The 19401-nt window shown below is 41.5% G+C and overlaps 1 protein-coding gene across 5 annotated transcripts in view; it reads left to right on the top strand.

Annotated features, from left to right (window-relative positions):
- The window catches only part of LYPD6 (LY6/PLAUR domain containing 6), a 116535-nt gene that overhangs the window by 86586 nt on the left and 10548 nt on the right, over window positions 1-19401 (top strand). For all 5 annotated transcript variants that reach the window (XM_003133259.5, XM_013983919.2, XM_021074962.1 and 2 more), the window contains 2 exons: window positions 8173-8361; window positions 16657-16755. In XM_003133259.5, coding sequence (XP_003133307.1) covers window positions 8244-8361; window positions 16657-16755 — 217 coding nt within the window. In that variant the 5' untranslated portion in view covers window positions 8173-8243. The remainder of the gene's footprint in view (window positions 1-8172; window positions 8362-16656; window positions 16756-19401) is intronic.

The raw sequence follows: 19401 nt of genomic DNA, 5'->3' as shown, positions 1-19401 counted from the left end.
TAGCTCTGTTTGTACTACTTGAACTTTTTCACAGCATGGCACCCACAGCACTCAGACTGCTTATGTCTTCAGCGTTGAGTATTCCAGAGCCCTGGGTGTAAGGTGAATCACCTTCTATGACCTATCTTTGAATGTCATATAGTATCATTTCCACAATACTCTGGTCAACTGGTCAATAAGCTTGGCCCAGAATTAAGGGGAGAAAATGTAGACCACACTTCTTTTTTTTTTTTTTTTTTTGTCTTTTTGCTATTTCTTTGGGCCGCTCCCGCGGCATATGGAGGTTCCCAGGCTAGGGGTCGAATCAGAGCTGTAGCCACCAGCCTACACCAGAGCCACAGCAACGCGGGATCCGAGCCACGTCTGCAACCTACACCACAGCTCACAGCAACGCCAGATCCTTAACCCACTGAGCAAGGGCAGGGCCGAACCCGCAACCTCATGGTTCCTAGTCGGATTCGTTAACCACTGCGCCACGACAGGAACTCCTAGACCACACTTCTTAAGGGTGACACATCAACAAATTCGCAGACATGTTTTAGAACACCACATATTAGAGTTCCCTTGTGGCACAGTGGATTAAGGATCTGGTGTTGTCACTGAAGTGGCTCAGGTCGCCACTACGGCTTGGGTTCAATTCCCTGGCCTGGGAATTTCTATGTTCCATGAGCATAGCCAAAAACAAAAACAAAAACCCACCACATATTATGAGCAAGCCCCAAACTGTGAGAAGGGCACCATGGTCAAAATGATATATTTAAGTAGACTTAGTTTTGTGATATTGTGCCTTAGTTTACACTTTGGGAGCTGGATTGACTTTTTTGGGTCATTAAGGCACCACATCTAGTCATGTATGGAAAAGTAAATCAAGATTTGTTGTGATCTTTCAGGCTTTAGAATTCCGTTTTGTTTTCTTATTAAGGCATTTCATATTTCTTTTTTTAATTTTATTTTTATTTATTTATTTATTTATTTATTTATTTTTGTCTTTTTAGGGCCACACCCATGGCATATGGAAGTTCTCAGGCTAGGGGTCGAATCAGAGTTGTAGCTGCTGGCCTACCCCACAGCCACAGCCACAGCCACAACAACGTGGGATCTGAGGCGCATCTGCAAACTACACCATAGCTCACGGCAACACTGGATCCTTAACCCACTGAGTGAGGCCAGGGATCAAACCCACATCCTCATGGATACTAGTCGGGTTCATTAACTGCTGAGCCACAACGGGAACTCCGCATTTCATATTTCAATATACATAGAATTGAAAAATATTTAGATTTGAATTAGTTCTCTACTTCACAATTGCTTATATATTGACTTAGTACTGAGACACTGTCATTTAGTACTTGGCACCTAATTCAATGGAAGCTTCCGGAAGTGCTTCATTGTCTTCCATTGACCAGTTTAAGGAGTTGAGAATAATCTTCTTTTACGGACTCTGTATGACATAGCCATTGGTATGGAGATTTGTAAAACTTGACTTGGGTTATGGTTCTATCACTTCTCTGACTATTTAGAAATCCTCTTTTATACTGTCTCGTACCATGGAGTAAAAATCAGAATGCAGGTCTTTCCAACTTTCTCCCAAGTGGAGGAAATCTAATAGATCTTGAACTAATTTTTTTTTTTTTCTGTTTCAAAATGTAGCAAGTAATCTATTGGAATAAAACCAGCAGTTGAGTAACTCATGCAAAGGTAATTTAGAGCACAAATTAAATCTGTCAGACTGGTATTAGATTTGCAAAAGCTCATAAATAACAAATGAAAGGTCACAGAGCTGTGAAAATGAGAGTGTACTTCTTCATAAGAGAGGGACTGATCCTCAGTGGTTATTCAAATAGCAGTGCACAAAAAGGAAATGCAACATCTTTTCTAAATGTCTAGAACAGTCCAAAGACACAGTGGGCTCCAGGGGAAAGCATCAAAGTCCTAGAAAAGACCCTTCATATCCTTGAGCATGTCCAGCATCGTATTTGTCGGGTTGAGGGATTAAAGCTCCATCCACTGCTGAGAATCTGTAGAGAAAAGATACACCCCCCTCAGCAGAGGCCATATTTCAGTAGCAGTTAGACTAACTGGGAGTGTGTGTCACTCATCTTTCACTTTTCAGTTCCTAGAAAATACTAATAGAGTGAGTGGTGTTTCATGATTTACTGTAGGAAAGAAAGCAGTTGGTGACATTATTAAACAGGCCCGCCCATCCTGTTTTCTCCCGGAAAAGAGAGGTGGAAAATATGGCTCTGGCTACTCTAAAGTAGACACATTATTTTACTGTGCATTGCATGCAGATCTGTGGTGTGTCTGTGCTGTGATGAGCTTGACTTGTGTAGGAAAACAAATTATCTATCTATCTATCTATCTATCTATCTATCTATCTATTTATTTTTTTTTAGGTTCACATCCGAGGCATGTGGAGGTTCCCAGGTTAGGGGCTGAATCGGAGCTGTAGCTGCCAGCCTATGCCACAGCTACAGCAATGCCAGATCCAAGCCACATCTGCAGCCTACACCATAGCTCACAGCAACTCTGGATTCTTAACCCTCTGAGTGAGGCCAGGGATCAAACCTGCGTCCTCGTGGATACTAGTGAGATTCTTTTCCGCTGAGCCACAATGGGAACTCCCAAATCTCTCTTTATAAAAAGCAATGTGTAGGCCTCATCTATCATGGAGAAACTCAAAAGTCAGCACAGAGAAAGGGAGAAAACATCTGCAAGTCATATATCTGAAAAGAGTCCAGAGTCCAGCACATAGAAAGAACTCTTACAACTCCACAATAAAAAGCCAATAACTCAATTTTTAAAATGAGCAAAGAATTTGAATAGGCATTACTGCAAAGAAGATATACAAATGACCAGTAAGCACATGAAAAATGTTCACCATCATTAGTCACTTGGGAAATGAACATCAAAACCACAGTGCACTTTACACTCACTAGGATGGCTAAAATTTAAAAAAAAAAAAAAGAAAAAAGAAAAAGCAGTGAAAGTAGGTGTTGGTGAGGATGTGGAGCAATTTTTCAGATGGGAATGCAAAATGGTATGGCCACAGTCGAAAACTGTTTGGCAGTTCTTCAAAAAGTTAAACATAGTTACCATAAGACCTAGCAATTCCACTCTTAGGTGTATATCTAAGAGAAATGAAAACACGGGTCCATACCAAAAAATGACATGAAAGTTAATAGCTGCATTATTCTCAATAGCCGCAATGTGGAAATTACCCAAATGTCTACCAACTGATGAGTGGTATATCCATACAACAAAATATTATTCAGCCATAAAAGGAATGATGTACTGTTTCACGCTACAACATGGATGAACCTTAACAACGCTATACTAAAGTGAAAGTAGTCAGACACAAGCTGTATGTTGTATGATTCCATTTACGTGAAATGTCCCCAGTAGGCAAATCCATAAAGACAGAAGGTACTTAGTAGTTGCTAGGGAGTGGGGAGAGGAGGGAGATGGGAGTGACCACTAATGAGTGCAAGATTTCTTTTTTGTGTGATGGAAATATTCTAGACTAGGTGATGGTTGCACACTATTATGAACAAACAAAAAATCCCACTGAATTGTATTATTTTTAAATGATGCATTCTGTTACGTGAATTTTATCTCAATACATTTTTTTTCAAATAAAAATAACAAAACTCTAAAAAAAGCAACATGATGTTTACAAGAATTGTTAGCACATACACTAGAGATAAACCTCGAATGTTTTCTCAGATTCCTGACTGGTGCCTTCTTTCTCTTTCTTTTCTTTTTTTTTTTGGGGGGGGGGGCTTTTTAGGGCCACACCCATGGCACATGGATGTTCCCAGGCTAGGGGTCCAATTGGAGCTTGCAGCTTCCAGCCTACGCCATAACCACAGCAACACCAGATCTGAGCCGCGTCCGCAACAGCTCATGGCAATGCCGGATCTTTAACCCATTGAGCACGGCCAGGGATCGAACCCGTGTCCTCATGGATATAAGTCGGGTTCATTAACCAAATGAGCCATAATAGTAACTCCTTTCTCTTTCTTGATCAGAGGTCCATCCACACGAGGTTGACCCTCCACTCTGACTGCTGAAATGTAGGGGAGTGAGTTCTTTGTGGCATCAACCTTGATCAATGAGAAACAAGAGATAGGAAGGCAACAGGCAGATAAATTCTCCCTTTCTCCCTCCATGGACCACTAAGTGCAGGTAGTCCTTGAAATCCTCCAGTTCTCTGTGGCTTCTTAGGAAATGATGAGCAGCACGGTAACCTAAAATCACATTGCTTTATATTTTCTAGCTTCATTTTGCCTGTCTGTCTCTCCCTCCCTCTTCTCTCCCTCTCTCACTCTTTTTCCTTTACTCTCATTGTCTTGGGCTTGCTTCTCCCAAGTAAAGTCTTAGTATCTTTAGTCCTTGCACAGCTTCTGCTATGAAGGGCGCCTGGCCCATGACAGTAAGCAAAGGGCATGGCAAAAGTGGGAAAGAATATGCTATCAAATAGGGATTCTACCATTTTAGAAGAGACATGGACATTTTTGAGTTTTTATCCATTGGCTTTAGGTGAAAAGCTGGCTTTTATTTTTGCATAAAAAGTGAAATCATTCTATCAAACTCACTGCTTGAAAAGCACTGGTTTTCGAAGAATTGCTTTCTTCTTTATAAAAGTAAAACATGCTCATCAAAAATTTTTGAGCATGCAAATTGAGCAAAAAGAACATCAGAATGATTAGAAATCGAGCATCATTTTCATCTTGGTCCTTTCAGTTCTCTTTCTAATCATAAATAAGCCTAGAAATACATTTTTTTTCTTAAAGAAGAAACAATTTCATGAGTAAACTGTGTTGGATTAATAAAGTGTCATCTACTTTAAGAATCTGGAAATTCTCCATTAAACACACAAAACTCATGGCTTAAAAATAAAAACCCTCCACATTGGAAAACAAGTCAGGCCTAAAGAATCAAGCTTGCCAAGGAGAACTGAATCTCTTTTAATGAATGAAATGGTTGTTTTAACTTCCTGATGCTTCACCATGTGTGGGGGGTGGGAACCCATGGGGAGACACAGGCTTGGAAAAGGATACAAAGTGATGTGCTGGAGACCTGTGCTCCTTCCTTATCTTTTGAACAAGTAGATCCTAACAAAGCAGTTAAGTAGGGATCATGGGGCAGGAACATATTGTAGGGTAGCCTGGGGACAGACGGAGAGGGTGTAGAACAGCACCCACCTGTTGGCTTCCTTGATAGGGACAGCAGCAAGACCCCTGAGTATTCATGAGCCTCAGCAGATTAAAATGCTGGTGACATTTAGGCCTCTCCCCACTGGCTTTGTCCCTGCCTAGCTGGCCATAGAACTGAAGCTGGGGTTGAGGAGACATGGATTGCAATGTGTCATAGTAGTTTGGGGAATTGTCACTTTTTTTTTTGATTTAATGAAAGTGAGCTGTATGTTGAGCCAGAGATAACTACGCCATGTTTACTCTCATTTAGAAAACGAAAACCGACTGATTTTGAAAACAATAGCAGTAAAAATATTGGGAAATATTACATGTCATTTGCTGTGTGACATTGTTCTTAGTGCTTTGCATATGTTGGTTTCTTCCATTCCCATAGTGCATTTTCAAGGTAGGTAGTATTAGCCTCGTTTTGTAGATGAGGATGCTGGGGTGCAAGAGTGGTTAAGCAACTGGCTTGAGGTTGCACAGCAAGAAAGTATTGGAGTAAGGTTTCAAATCCAGGCATCTAGCTCTTCCCCTCTGTGTGTAACTCACAAGCTGAGAAATGAAGGCTTATGGCTGGGTAGCCATGTCACCGAAGTTGTGGTAATGTCAATTTCAGATGACATTAAGTAATGCATGATGCTTAGTGCAAGGATTGTGCAGAGGGAGACCTTTAAATCGATAACTGGAAGGAAAACTGTGGTGTAGAAATGTTTTAATGAAAATGAGTCTCTTGCAGTATTTAGTATGTGTTGACGTCAAGTTTCACATTAAAAAGGACTTCGGTTAGCAATTAGTTTATATTTAATGTTAAATTATGTGAAATAAAACCTGAAAGCTTTCTTCACCATCCCTCTTGTAACTGAGCCCCGATTGTGAAGAGATGGGGTGTTTATGTGATTCATTCGAGGTTCCAGGGGGTGCTGTGCAAATCTTACCTGACCTGATGGATGTGCAAGGAAACACTATTGCTTCATTTAAGATGACATAATGTTTGCGTCTGTCACTCTTGGAGGGCAAGAGATCCTTGATATTTGTTTTCTCATCACATTGTTTAACCAAGTGCCTAGCACAGTGCCTGGCAGTCAATGAATGAAGTGAACCAGCAGCTCATTCCCTTTATGAATGCAAACTTGCTTAGGGGAACCAATTCCTAAACAGAAGAGGGAGTAGTGAGCATAAAATTGGCAAGGCTGGCATCATCAAGCTGTTAGAGGTTGATAAGAGTTCTCTATTTTCTAGCAATTCATCTATTTAAAAAAAATAATGAACACGGCAATTCATCTAGAGTTAATTTTAGTGTATTGTGCATTGTTTGGGGCCTGTTAATCTTTTCCACAATATTTAATAAAGTTATCATACTATTATTTAATATTTTCCTGTGCCGTAATTTTGAAAAATTGCTTGTATCATGAAATAGCTCTATTTCTGAGCTCCTTAGAGTGTTCCACTTTCTGAATTCATTTTTTATACCTTCTATCATTCTGTTTTGATTAATATTACTCTATACTGTGTTCTAAAATCTGATTAGTCCATATTGATTTTCTCTATTGATTTTGATTTGTAATATATTTACTCTCAGTCTATTTGTTTTGATAGAATAATTCTAGAATTTATTTTGTTATGCTATTTTAAAAATATCTTTGGAAATTCCTTTGTGGCTCAGCGGTAACGAACCCAACTACTATCCACGAGGACACAAGTTTGATCCCTGGCCTCGCTCAGTGGGTTAAGAATCTGGCATTGCCATGAACTGTGGTGTAGGTCACAGATGCAGCTCAGATCTGGTGTTGCTGTGGCGGTGGCATAGGCCGGCGGCTACAGCTCCAGTTCTACTCCTAGCCTGGGAGCTTCCATATGCCACAGGAGCAGCCATAAAAAAACCAAAAAAAAAAAAAAAAAAAAAAAAAAACCCAAACCAAACAAAACAAAAAACCTAACTTGACACCTTACATGGGTGCTAAAATAATGATATGTGGAAAATAGTAGAATTGAGGAACAGACTCTATAAAAAAGCTGTAAAATGGCAGGTGAATATACACAAAAATTAAGATGTATAGTTACATTCTAAGTAAGCTGGACAGTTCAACCTAATAGATTTTATTGTTCTCAACTGTAATTGAATCGTAATTGAAAAAGATTTAAAGAGAGGAGAGAATGATAATTTCTTAGTGTTAGTGACACCTTGATCTCGTTTCTTCAGGTTTTGTTTATGCACCTTGAATCAGTCTTTGAAAGAACATAGTATCACCTAGTATTTAAAAACGTGGATGCAGTGGCTGGACTTCCTGGGTTTAAATCATCTCCTCTGTGTAATTGCTGGACTTCAGTTTCTTCACAGTGAGATGATAACAGTGCCTACCTCATTGGGTTATGGGGTTATAAGGAGAATTAGATGATATATATACATAAAGGACTTCAGTGCTATGCAGCCAGTAATATTAGTTGTGTTAAGGAGATTTGGAGCTATAAAGACTCATTTTGGTTCAGGAGAGGACAGTTTACCTATATGCCTTTTTTTTGCCCTGAACCTGAAAGTCTCGCCTGTACAGGTTTCCCCAGGGCAGCAGAACCCAGGAAGGCCGCCCTCTCATACCTGGCCTTCACCGTTATCAAGGAAATGCTTCTGAGCATCTGCGCCTGACTTATTTATTGTGGCCTTCTGGCAGCCATCCCCTAGACTCCTGGCAAAATAGCTGGGTTTCATTAAAATTCAATCTCCCTTGATACCATCTCTGCTGGATATTAGCGGGGACTGCTAGCCATGGAGCTTTAGCAACATAATTAGGAATAGATTTGGGTTGAAATTTTTTGTGCTCTACAATCACAGTCTGGAAAGTTTCTCTCCCATCCACTCACTTCCTTGTGCCCTCAGCTCCTTTCCTCCCTGCATCTGGCCTGCTCGGGAGCTGGGCAGGGCCCCCCGGGCCTTTCTCCAGTTGCACCTTGAGATGAATCTTGCTTTGTATTTCAGGTGAGAGTCCTCTTTCGTCGTCCTAAGTCCCCACTCCTGGGCCCCCTGGATGAGTGACTCCTGGCTCTGCCATGGAGGCTGGCCCTGCCCTGGCCTGGCTCCTGCTCCTGAGTCTGCTGGCTGATTGTCTGAAAGCTGCCCAGTCCCGAGACTTCACCGTGAAAGACATTATCTACCTCCACCCTTCAAGTAAGACTCTCTTCTCTCTGCTGCAGAAAGGCCACTTGACTTCAAATAAGATCTGAGTTGAGAGAGTTCCTGTTGTGGTTCAGCTGGTTAGGAACCTGACATGTTATCCACGAGAATGTGGGTTTGATCCCTGAACTCTCTCAGTGGGTTAAAGATTCAGTGTTGCTGTGAGCTGAGCCATAGGTCGTGGATGTGGGGTAGGCTGGCAGTTGCAGCTCCAACTTCACCCCCAGCCTGGGAACTTCCATATGCTTTGGGTTCAGCCCTAAAAAGAAAAAAAAAGAAAAAAAAGATTTGTAAGTTGAAAAATGGCAGGAAGGTGGCAGCCTTCCATGCAAGGGAGACCTGGTAGTTTAATTGGGAGGTGCTAGTGCTACCAAAACATGTGGTATGTTTTACCGTCCCCTTTTTAAAGGGTGCATTTTTATTTTAAGATAAATTATGGGGCTTGTTTTCTCTGTTTCCCTGCACCGTTGCTTTGAGTCTGAACACCCTTCCCTCTGATTCTGCCAGCCCTGGGCCACTTATCAAAGTGAGCGCCGTCCCGGGAGGAAGGTGTTTGTGAGAGATCAGGCCTTTATAGGCAAGATAATAGCTGGTCTTCCTGTCTGTGCACCTAATTCTCAGTTTCAGTGTAATTGCCTCCTACCGCTTCCTATTCCCTATCTATCCCTTTCGGTTTCCGGTGTTTAAGAATTACCTCAGGAGCGCATGATAATGTGCATCCTGGGTCCCTTCCCTGGAGGTCTGACTGCCTGTGCTGGGGAGGTCCCCATGGGTTTTTGCTTTCAGCAGGAATTTCAGGTGCTTCTGCTGCTGCTGCTGCTACTATTCTAAGTATCACATGTTGGGAAACACTTTAGCTTTACTTCCTGTCTTGGTCACCATCTCTGTATTTATCTCATCTCTTTTATTATATTTGCTTGACCCTCTGCAGGATGGCCCCAGTGGTGGTGAGATCGGGGTATATTGTGTGCGAGGGCATTTGGCCTGAGGTGCATCACTCTTTTGAAAAACTCTGTTCAGCAAACTTTTTTGAGCAGCTACTATGTGTTAAGTGTTGTGATAGGCAAGAAAGATATAAGGGCAAATCAACCACAGTCCTTTGCTTCTCAGGATTTTGCAGTCTCCAAGGTAGAGGTTGTCACTTGGACTCCTTTGGTGCCACATGGTTAGAATATTTAACATCTCCGGGTCCTGGTTAAATGAGAGGCGGTGGGAGGAATGCTTGCAATCCACCTGACCTTGGGTCAGCACCTTGTTCAGCTGCTTCATAGCCTTCTGACTTGAAATAAACTCCCTAACTTTGTGGAGATTAAATAAAAGAATGCACACAAAGCACTTAGCACTGTGCACGATAGTAAAGCTCAATAAATGTCAGGGGAATCTTTTAAAGTGTTGATTTCTACATTTCTAACATGGCTAAAATTATATATCCTTTAGCATTAGTTTGTGGACTAGAAATAATATCTGTAAAAGGCTAAGCACATACATAGCAGGCAATCAGATGCTTGGTGTTTATGACATTGTCGTAATTGGCTGAGGCAGTAAACTGAAGATCCTAAAAATATATCACTAATTTTTTAACTTCAAATACACTTTTTTTTTTTAATGGCCACAGCTGTGGCATATGGAAGTTCCTGGGCCCAGGACCGAATCCATGCTACAACCACCAGATCCTTTAACTCCTTATGCCAGGCTAGGGATTGAACCTGCACCTCCACAGCAGCCTGAGTTGCTGCAATCAGATTCTTGCACCACAGGAGGAACTCCCTAAATATACTTTTGACAGGCAGCAGATAATTTCTTTAGACTTGTCATTTTACGCTCTCCCTAGGATAGGCTGGTGCCTAATAGTTAATTGTATGAAAAACTTATCAGGCTGCTTATTTTTGCAGGTCTGTTTATTTTAGTAACATTTGTGAAAAGAAGACGCTTTTTTTCATAGTTTCTCTGCTTTCTAGAATTGCATTTTGTTCTTCCCTTCAAAACAGCCATGAGTTTTTATCACAAACCTAGGTTTCAGTCACTTGGGTTTGGTTGCCAGAACTTTCAGCTTCTATAGGATTCTTTGTCCACTTCAGTGACAGACTCAGAAGTTACTGGGCCCCAAAACAGACCCAAACCAGGCTTTCTCTGAGGCTGTGATTGTATATGCATGGTAGGAAGGAAAATTAAGGGGACTGGATTTAAGTGAACAAGAACAGAACACATGCACACACACACCCACACATTGCTTTTGCCTCAGTGGTGTGGCAGGTCATTGCTTGAGTTGAGTGGTCCCCTATTTGGAAAGTCTACTTATTTATTTATTTATTTATTTTTGTCTTTTTAGGGCCACACCTGCAGCATATGTAGGTTCCCAGGCTAGAGGTTGAATCAGAGCTGTAGCTGCCAGCCTATGCCACAGCCACAGCTGCAGTATACACCATAGTTTACGGCAATGCCGGATCCTTAACCCACTGAGCGAGGCCAGGGACTGAACCTCTGTCTTCATGGATACTAGTCAGATGTGTTTCCACTGAGCCACAACAGGAACTCCAGAAAGTCTGTTTAGAACAGGATCTTTGACGGATGATCTCTGCCACGCTGGAGGGACAATCACGTCCATGCTTTAGAAGTTGGTGGAAAAGTTGTGTTCAGCTGGCCCATGTCAATTAAATAGAGTCATGGACTGATTAAAAAAAAAAATCACCATACAGAAAGAATCGATGGAGTTTTCTGATGTGATTTTGGAATATGGAGAAGGGTAGAAGAAGCTGTTCCTAAGTTACATTGTATGTACATGATTCAGCGGTATGTCTAGGCTGAGTTTTCTTTCTGTCTCCATAGCTGGTCATGAGGAATATAAGTTTTCTCTGGATTCCTGTCAATGGTTCCTACTTGGCCAGAACTTTGTTTACTCTGCCTACTTTAATGCAAAGTTAACTTCACATTTCTCTGTACTATTTCAAGAAGTTGTTGCTGTGTGTCTGTTTGTTTTACACTTTGATTTTTTAATCGACCTCGGTCCTCTGCCCCTGTGTAGCACCTGCTAGGCTGTTTAGATGGAGCGATGTCTCCACAGATAAGTAGGTGTCTGTGAACATAGACCATAAAAAATATATGAGGGAAGCGTGGGATTATTTTGATTTTGAATTATTAATATAATCACCTAGACAGAGACACAAAAACTGCTTTCTTAAGGTCAACAAGTAAGCCAGATTCCATGAATGTTAGATGCTGTTCACAACCTTCCCAAAGAGCAATGCAGTGATGCTGGAGATGTGAGAAGACACACAGGTTTTCTACACTAGACAAACATAAACTCATTTCTTCTGGGTCCTAAACAGCCCTCAGAGATAATAAGTAAAATGAGACTGGAACCCGTGTTGGGAAAGTTCAATCTCCCATGACTAATCTCCTTTGCTCTTGGTTCTCTAATCTTTGACGTTTCTGAGCCTTTTAAGAAATAAACTTGATGGCTTCCAAACTTGAGGCAATGTCCTCCATAACATTCCTTTCTATAATTTGAGCTTTTTTTTTTTTTTTTACTTTTTCATGTGAAAATTGATAAATTTCTTCCTAGCCCCCAGCCTGATTAAAGTACCACAGCCTAACAAAAACCTTCAAAGCAGGATTAGTATTAAGAAAAATGGAGCTCCTTATTTGGTTGTTAGACCTCATCCAAGACAGCAGAATTTAAGAGCCTAAGAGTCTTCATTCTATTCTTAGTCTCCATTTCTTTTCTTGTAATAGAAGCCTTTCCTGAGAAATCCAATTTTATTCTGTTGCTTTCCTTATCATGTGGACCAAAGAGCTATATGGCTGCAGTGGGCTTGTTTACACCCAGCTAGGGTGCCAAGAAAATTTTCCCGTAATTGCACACTACAGAAGTCTTGGGGAGGAAGGGAACTTTCTAGAAAGATAGCAGGAAATTCATTTCTATCAGAAATACATTCATGGTATTAAAATTATACAGACATATTTTGTTGCCTAGTGGACTGAGAAGGAAGACCAAATTATTAGATTTCTAGAAATTTTGTATTTGCATCCAGTTTCCAAAAAACAATAGAAATTAATTTGGCAAGAATTAAACATCATCATACATTTCAAGACAAGATTCTCTTCTTGCCACGGTTTTGGTCGCTGAAGGCCTTTGTCCAGGCACAAAGTTCCGAGTGATGGAAACAAAGACAAAATCCTTTCTGATGCCTACAAATGAATTATGATCGGTTGAACTAGGGCTGACCAGGAGAGTTAATGGACAGATTATATTACAGGAAGTAACTAGGCACTTTGGAGTTTCTTTTTTTCTTTACAATCACCTTCTCTTGAGGGACCAAGGACTCATGCCCTGAAATACAAAGTACTCAGCATATTAACTCTGTGATCAAGAGCCAAATTAGATTCATTCACAGCTGGGGCCACGATTTGAAACCCTACTTGCTCTATAATGCTTTGAAGTAACAAAGAAGAAAATAGCACATCTCTTAGGAACCTCTTTCCATCCTTTTGAAAAAACTTTATCAGATGCAGTATCAGTTAGCAAGCTGCTGAAGATAGTTGTTCATCTGTGAGCCTGTTTTTTTGGCTAAATATTTCCAGAGGGGAGAATTAAGCCATTACATGGTATTGTGCTATAATTATTGACTTCAAGCTGAGTCTTTTTTCAGAGATTTGTCACTGAAAAGGGTTTGCTTATTCACTGATCAGTACTACCTGCCAAGACATAAATACAGATTCTTATAAGCACGTATTGGACTGTCGGTCTTGAGAATGCACACAGATAGGATATGAAGTTGTCGACTTCAAAAATAAAACTCACCAAAAACGAGATCATTTGGTTAATTGTCAATGATCCATGCTGATAAATACATTCAGAGATAAATGATTTTAAACAGAGCTTTATTTTGCCACTGTAGTGTTTTAGCTCATACTCTTGTTTAAATTTTGATGTACTTTAATTTCAAAGTCCAGGCCTACTTGTGTCAGAAATGGCAGTTTTTAATTTAATATGTCACTCGTCTTACAAAAGATGATTTTGAAGAGTCTATTAATCCAGATTTGGGAACACTACAACTTATTAGTGCTAGGTTCTCAATAAGTTTATTCTTGGAACGGCTGGATCATCAATCCTCATTCAAAGTTCTTAATTTATCTCTTTGATGGGAAAGTTTCCAGGAATAACTAATCCAACATTCCAGCTAAAAGTTTTACTGGCTGCAGTGACAGACAGATAAAATTGGATCCTCTAGTGAATTAATCATGCAAGCTGAAGTATTATGGTTAGCTTGCAGTTATAAACCTCGGTGAATATGATCATTTTTTGAGAAATGCCATCCTTTGACAAATCATTTACATCTTTTTTGGAAACCCCTGCTTTAATAAGTCTACTTCAAATCTCACAGACTATTTTAAAGTTCTCTTTTACACTCATTTATATATTAAATATTTTAAAGCAGATAGTGAAACTATTTTTAATGTATCCAATCAGGAAAATTTCCCAAAATATTCTATATGGTTTTTCATAATGGTATTTATACAAATAATTTAATGAAAATGTCCATAAGAAAAGTGGACATTGGGCCTTTGGAATATGAGAACCATTTTATTTTATTTTATTTAAATTTAATTAACTGATTGATTTATTTAATGGCTGCACCTGTGGCACATGGAAGTTCCTGGGCCAGGGATTGAATCTGGTCCACAGCTGCAGCAACTCCAGATCCTTTAACCCACTCTGCTGGGATGGGGATTGAGCCTGCGCCTCTGCAGTGACCTGAGCCGCTGTAGTTGGATTCTTAACCCACTGCTTCATGGCAGGAACTCCAAACCTATTTATTTTAAATTCTTCAGGCATGTAGTTACCTAAACTAGCATCTTAACTTGAATGTAACCCACTGGTGGGATGTGAAGATATAAAAAAAATCTGTGTGTAGTTTTGCAAAACAGTTGATTTCTGTTTTATTATAGTTACATGATAGGGAGAACATGTTTAACTGGTGTGAAATTTCCTCGTCGGGAATGCAGTGGCTAGATGGCTATGTCTCAACTGCCTTCCATTCCTCAGTTTCAGATGATCCATGCACTCAGCCTCGTTCTGTTTATGAACTTAGGTCACCAGCCACTCAGAGGAACATAGAACTCTCCAATGGGCCCGTTCAAAGTGCCAGCTACCTGTCTTTTTTAGACAGTTTACGACTTCTGACCACGTTAAAGTTGTTGGATATTGTCAGTCAGGTCTGTGAAATATTGCAAGCAAGAGCAAGGATGGGCAGCTCTTCTAGGCAAGGTGAAAAGCAAAGTTATATCTGGCTCATAATTCTGGCCTTAAGCTGCTGCCTCCTCCTTCATTTATTTTTGATAAGATACTTAATTGGTTCCATGTGGGCCAAGCAATTTACCCTGAGATGATTATTTCCGCCAGTGGGACATGCAGGCTCAGCCATCTGCGAGGGAGAACAGTTGGCTCCTGCAGATGAAGTGTTTGTAGCTTTCAAAGAGGACAGGTAGCTTTACAAATTAACACACACACACACACACACACACACACACACAGGTTCTGTGTGTAAAAGACAAAACCCTATGCAGCAAGTGAAAGTACATCCGTGAAAAAGGCAGAGACGCCCTGGCCTGACATTGCTTGTGGCCTCGTCTTTGATGCCAAGGACACTCTGGAGTGCCAGGCACTCTCCAGAGTATGACTCTCATTGACACAGCCCCACCAGGCACAAAGGCAGGCAAAGAGTGCATGTGCCTGGAGGCCTGTCCCTTTAGAAGGCAGAAAGGGGCAGCTCAGGGGTGGGAAGTGGAGGGGGTGGATAGGAGGAACCTCCTGGAATATAGAGCAGCCACATCCCCCCGTGCCCTCTGCACACTGCCCTGTGACATTGAACTGAGGCCCCTAAGGAAGGTCCCTTCTGCACAGGGAGCACGTATTTTAGCAATGAATTATTTTATCTTCTCTTAGCTGATACTTACCTGGGGTTCTTAACTGCGTCAGGTCCAACCAGATAAAAATATCAGACTAAACGAAAGCAATTTTGTAGGTAAGAAATGATTAAACATCAAGAAATTGTTAATGATTGAGCCTAATATTTACATGTATATGTTGATAGGTCTACATAAATTAATGCATAGAAATAAATCATAGAAAATCCTGAGTGCCTTTTTTCAGTTGACATTTTCATTGAGATTATTATAGATTTATTGGCATTTGTAAGGAAAAATGTAGAGATTCCATATACACTTCCCAGTTTCCCCCCATGGTACCATTTTAAAAAACTGTAGGATAATACCACAACCAGGTTATTGATGCTGATATATTATTCTACTGGTCTTATTTAGACTTCCATCTTTTACTTGTCTTCCTTTGTGTGTTGTGTATTTAGTGCTACATAATTTTATTCCATGGAGGTTTGTGTATCCACTATCACAAGTCTAGACACTAAGCATTTTCAGTAGGACAAGGATTCCTCCTGTTGGCCTCACACCCACATTCCTCTGACTTTGCCCTCTACGACTGTCATTCCCAACACCTGGCAACCACTAACCTTTCCTCCACTTCTAAAGTCTTCTCATTTAAAGAATGTTAGGAGTTCCGTTGTGGCTTAGAGGTGACGAACCCCACTAGTTCCACGAGGACTTGGGGTCAATCCCTGGCCTCGTTCAGTGGGTTAAGGATCCGGCATTGCCATGAGCTGTGGTGTAGGTTGCATACTTGGCTCGGATCTGATGTTGCTGTGGCTGTGGTAGACTGGCAGCTACAACTCCGATTGGACCCTTCCCCGGGAACTTCCACATGCCGTAAGTGAAGCCCTAAAAAGACGAAAATAAAATAAATAAAAAGTTAAAAAATGTTACATAAACGGACTCGTACTGTATATAACCTTTAAGGATTGACTTTTTTCACTCAGCATCATTTCCTGGAAATTCATCCAAATTGTTGAATGTATGAATAATTCACTTTCCTTGCTGATGTGTTCCATGGTATGGATATACCACAGTTTGTTTAACCTTTACCCATTGAAGGACATCTGGGTTGTTTCCAGTTTTTGGCTGTTACACATAAAGTTGCTGTGAACATTTGTGTACAGAGTTTTGTGTGAAGGCAAGTTTTCATTTCTCAGGGATAAATGTCCAAGTATGCAATTGCTGCATCATATGATAGTTGGATGTTTAGTTTTTTTAAGAAACTACTGGGCTATTTTGAGAATCCTTTTGAAAAAAATGAACATAGTCTAACTTCGCTACCCAGGATACTGTGCTCAACTTCAGAAATTAATCTTTTTTCTTGATCCTTTTTTTTGGCAGCCACACCATATCCTGGTGGATTTAAGTGTTTCACCTGCGAAAAGGCAGCAGACAATTATGAGTGCAACCGATGGGCACCAGATATCTACTGTCCTCGAGGTAAACTCTCCATGGACATACTGGGCTCCCCAGAGCTGTCCACAAGTGAACAGCCTACTGACCTCGATGCGTGTGTAGAGAGAGGCAGGCTTGCAATCTCAGCCACGTCTCTTGTCTAAGGCTATTAGTAGATCTTTTGTGTCACATCAGTAACATATCATCAGACACTGTCAGAGACATAAAGTGATCCATAGGATCACCCCCTTTCTTATGAGGCATCGTGGGAGCTCCAGACGAGGTGAGTGATCCTTCCCACCCCCAGGCCTGCCAAATGCAGGATAAGAAAAGAGCAACCAGCCTGTAATCCACTCTTTGAAGCATTAGTCATTGCATAGTAACTTCCTTTAAGTGAAAATATGAATTGCTGTTCATATAAAGGCCCCATTTATTACATATCTTGCCGGAGGGTCCTATCCTCAGACTGCATGAAAGCTGGGATTCTCAATGTCATCATTGCACAAATAAAAACCCTGTGCTTTTTAAACTGTTAAGTTCTCTTTGAAGGGCGAGGTGGATGCCCAATCAGAGCATGAAATTTTGAGTCAAAGGCCCATTTCAAGATGAAGTAGATGCTTCATCTTCACACTCAGTTCTCTTTTATCCTCTTGAATAAAAAAGGTGGTTATATTTGGATATGAAGTCACTGTTAATTGGCTGTTTTATGTTGGAAGGAAAGTCGATTCATTTGATGGGGAGATGATGAGATTGGGATATTTTATTGACAAATGCTTGAGCGAGAAGTTAGATGGGCCTCACTGCTGATCTAATTCAGTGGTTAAAATGACTGAACACATCAACACCAAATCTGTTACTTTTCAACATAATGCAAGAGCTCTTATATTCACCCCTGTGGATGACACTCTGTTTTCTCTGGAGGCTTGGACATCAGGAGAGCATGGAAACTGCCATGAAGGACAGGTGTCAGCCATCCAAGCCAGTACTATTTATTTAACCCATGAGCTTGAGTGGAGACCCGGACTGCCCAGGAGAAATACCTGTGGGCCTTTTCAAATCATGGAGACCTGTATTTTGCTTCAACCAGTGGTTCTCACACTTTAGCATGAGCACCATTCCCTGGGGGGCTTAGTGAAATGCAGATTTTTGCCCCCATCTCTGCATCCTCCCCCACCTTCCTAGTTTCTGATTCAGTAGACCTGGGTTGGGCCCATTTTCTAAAGCATTCCGCAGCAATCCAGATGCTGCCTTCCAGAAGCCAGGTGTTAGGAACTACAGCTATACATCTGTTGAGCCCCCTCTCTGAGATTCATTCTCTGCCTCAGTTGTGTAAATATCCCAGGTGACTCTAATGAGCAGTAAGGGGTAAGGACCACAGGGAGCTCCCCTCCCCACTCATAGAAAGCAAAATGGAGTGTTGTCATCTCTAGGTTCTTCTTGTTTACTTTGAGGTAGACATGCTAGTGAGGGCCCCTAAGACCGCAGGGAGTAGAAAAGCATGGAGACACTGAAGATTGGCTTAATCACAAGCTAGGTGTCCAGCCACCCAGGTAATCAGAGAAGTCCTGAATGGATTGCCTTCCACGGCCACACACTCAGCCCGGAACCTGCAGTGTTTTCTAACATCTCCAGTCAGCATTTGGGTGGGTTGCTGATGGACCTGTTTAGATCATTGCTTCTAAAATTTGGTGGCACATTCAAATCATAGGGGAAAACACGGATGCCTCAGTCCATTCCCAGAGATTCGTATTTAAACAGTATGAGTGTCCCCTGGCCCTTGGATTTTTAGAAGCTCACCGGGTGGTTTGAATATGCAGCAGAATTTAAGAACCGCTGTAAATAGTGACTCTGGACAAAACCAGGATGATTTGCTTGGGTAGCCAGTAACCTTTAGGTTGGTTCCTGCTGGGACGAAGCTGGCAGATGAGCTTTTGAAACTGTTGTGACTGGTCAGAGCTACTGTTCAGATAACGTGACTGCACTTCTCTCAATATTGTGCTGGCACAGATGATGCAGCAGAAAAGGAGGGACAGTGAAGTGCTCTTCTCTGGTCTTTGGGCTGTATTTCACAGAGGCCCAGTCAGTCCAAGTATGAAGCTGTACAGGTACATCCCTGCCACAGAAGGAAAGCAGGGACCCACAGCTCTCTGCCTGAATTCCTCTCCAGAAAAGAGGTCTTGATGCTTTGTTTTGAGGTTAAAATCCATCCGTCTAAAGGACAGATATCTAGAAGTATCACAGGTCTTTCCACCATTTCTCCTCTCCCCTCCCTTTCTCTCTTTTAGTTTTGTGTCCTGAAAAATTATAGGAAGAAATGGAAAGTGACACCTTGAGAACCACCAGGCCAGGCCTGTAGGGGGATGATGCGGGTGAAAGATAGGAATCTGGTTTCTTCTTTCAAGGAGCCCACAGTTTAGCCAGGGAGATAAGATCCGAACATATCAAATGTCAAAAATAGCAAGACAAAGTCCAGGGCCAAAGGAAACATGGCATTCGCTGGTTTAAGGGAAGAACTGCTCTTTGGGGGGCGGAGGTGGCCAGTGACAGAGTGACAGCATCAGGGGCTGGGGAGGTGGCAGCAGCCCTGCAGGTGAGCTGCGGGGTGGGAGAGTGAAGAGGGCGTTTTCCGGGAAGTCACTCAGAGTAGAGGTGTGGAGCGTGCCCAGGTGGGCTCGGGGACAGGAGAGACCT

This window comes from Sus scrofa, chromosome 15 (genome assembly GCF_000003025.6).
Source record: "Sus scrofa isolate TJ Tabasco breed Duroc chromosome 15, Sscrofa11.1, whole genome shotgun sequence".
Lineage (NCBI taxonomy): Eukaryota > Metazoa > Chordata > Mammalia > Artiodactyla > Suidae > Sus > Sus scrofa.
The sequence above is the reverse complement of the archived record's forward strand: the minus strand, read 5'-3'. Positions and strand labels throughout refer to the sequence as shown.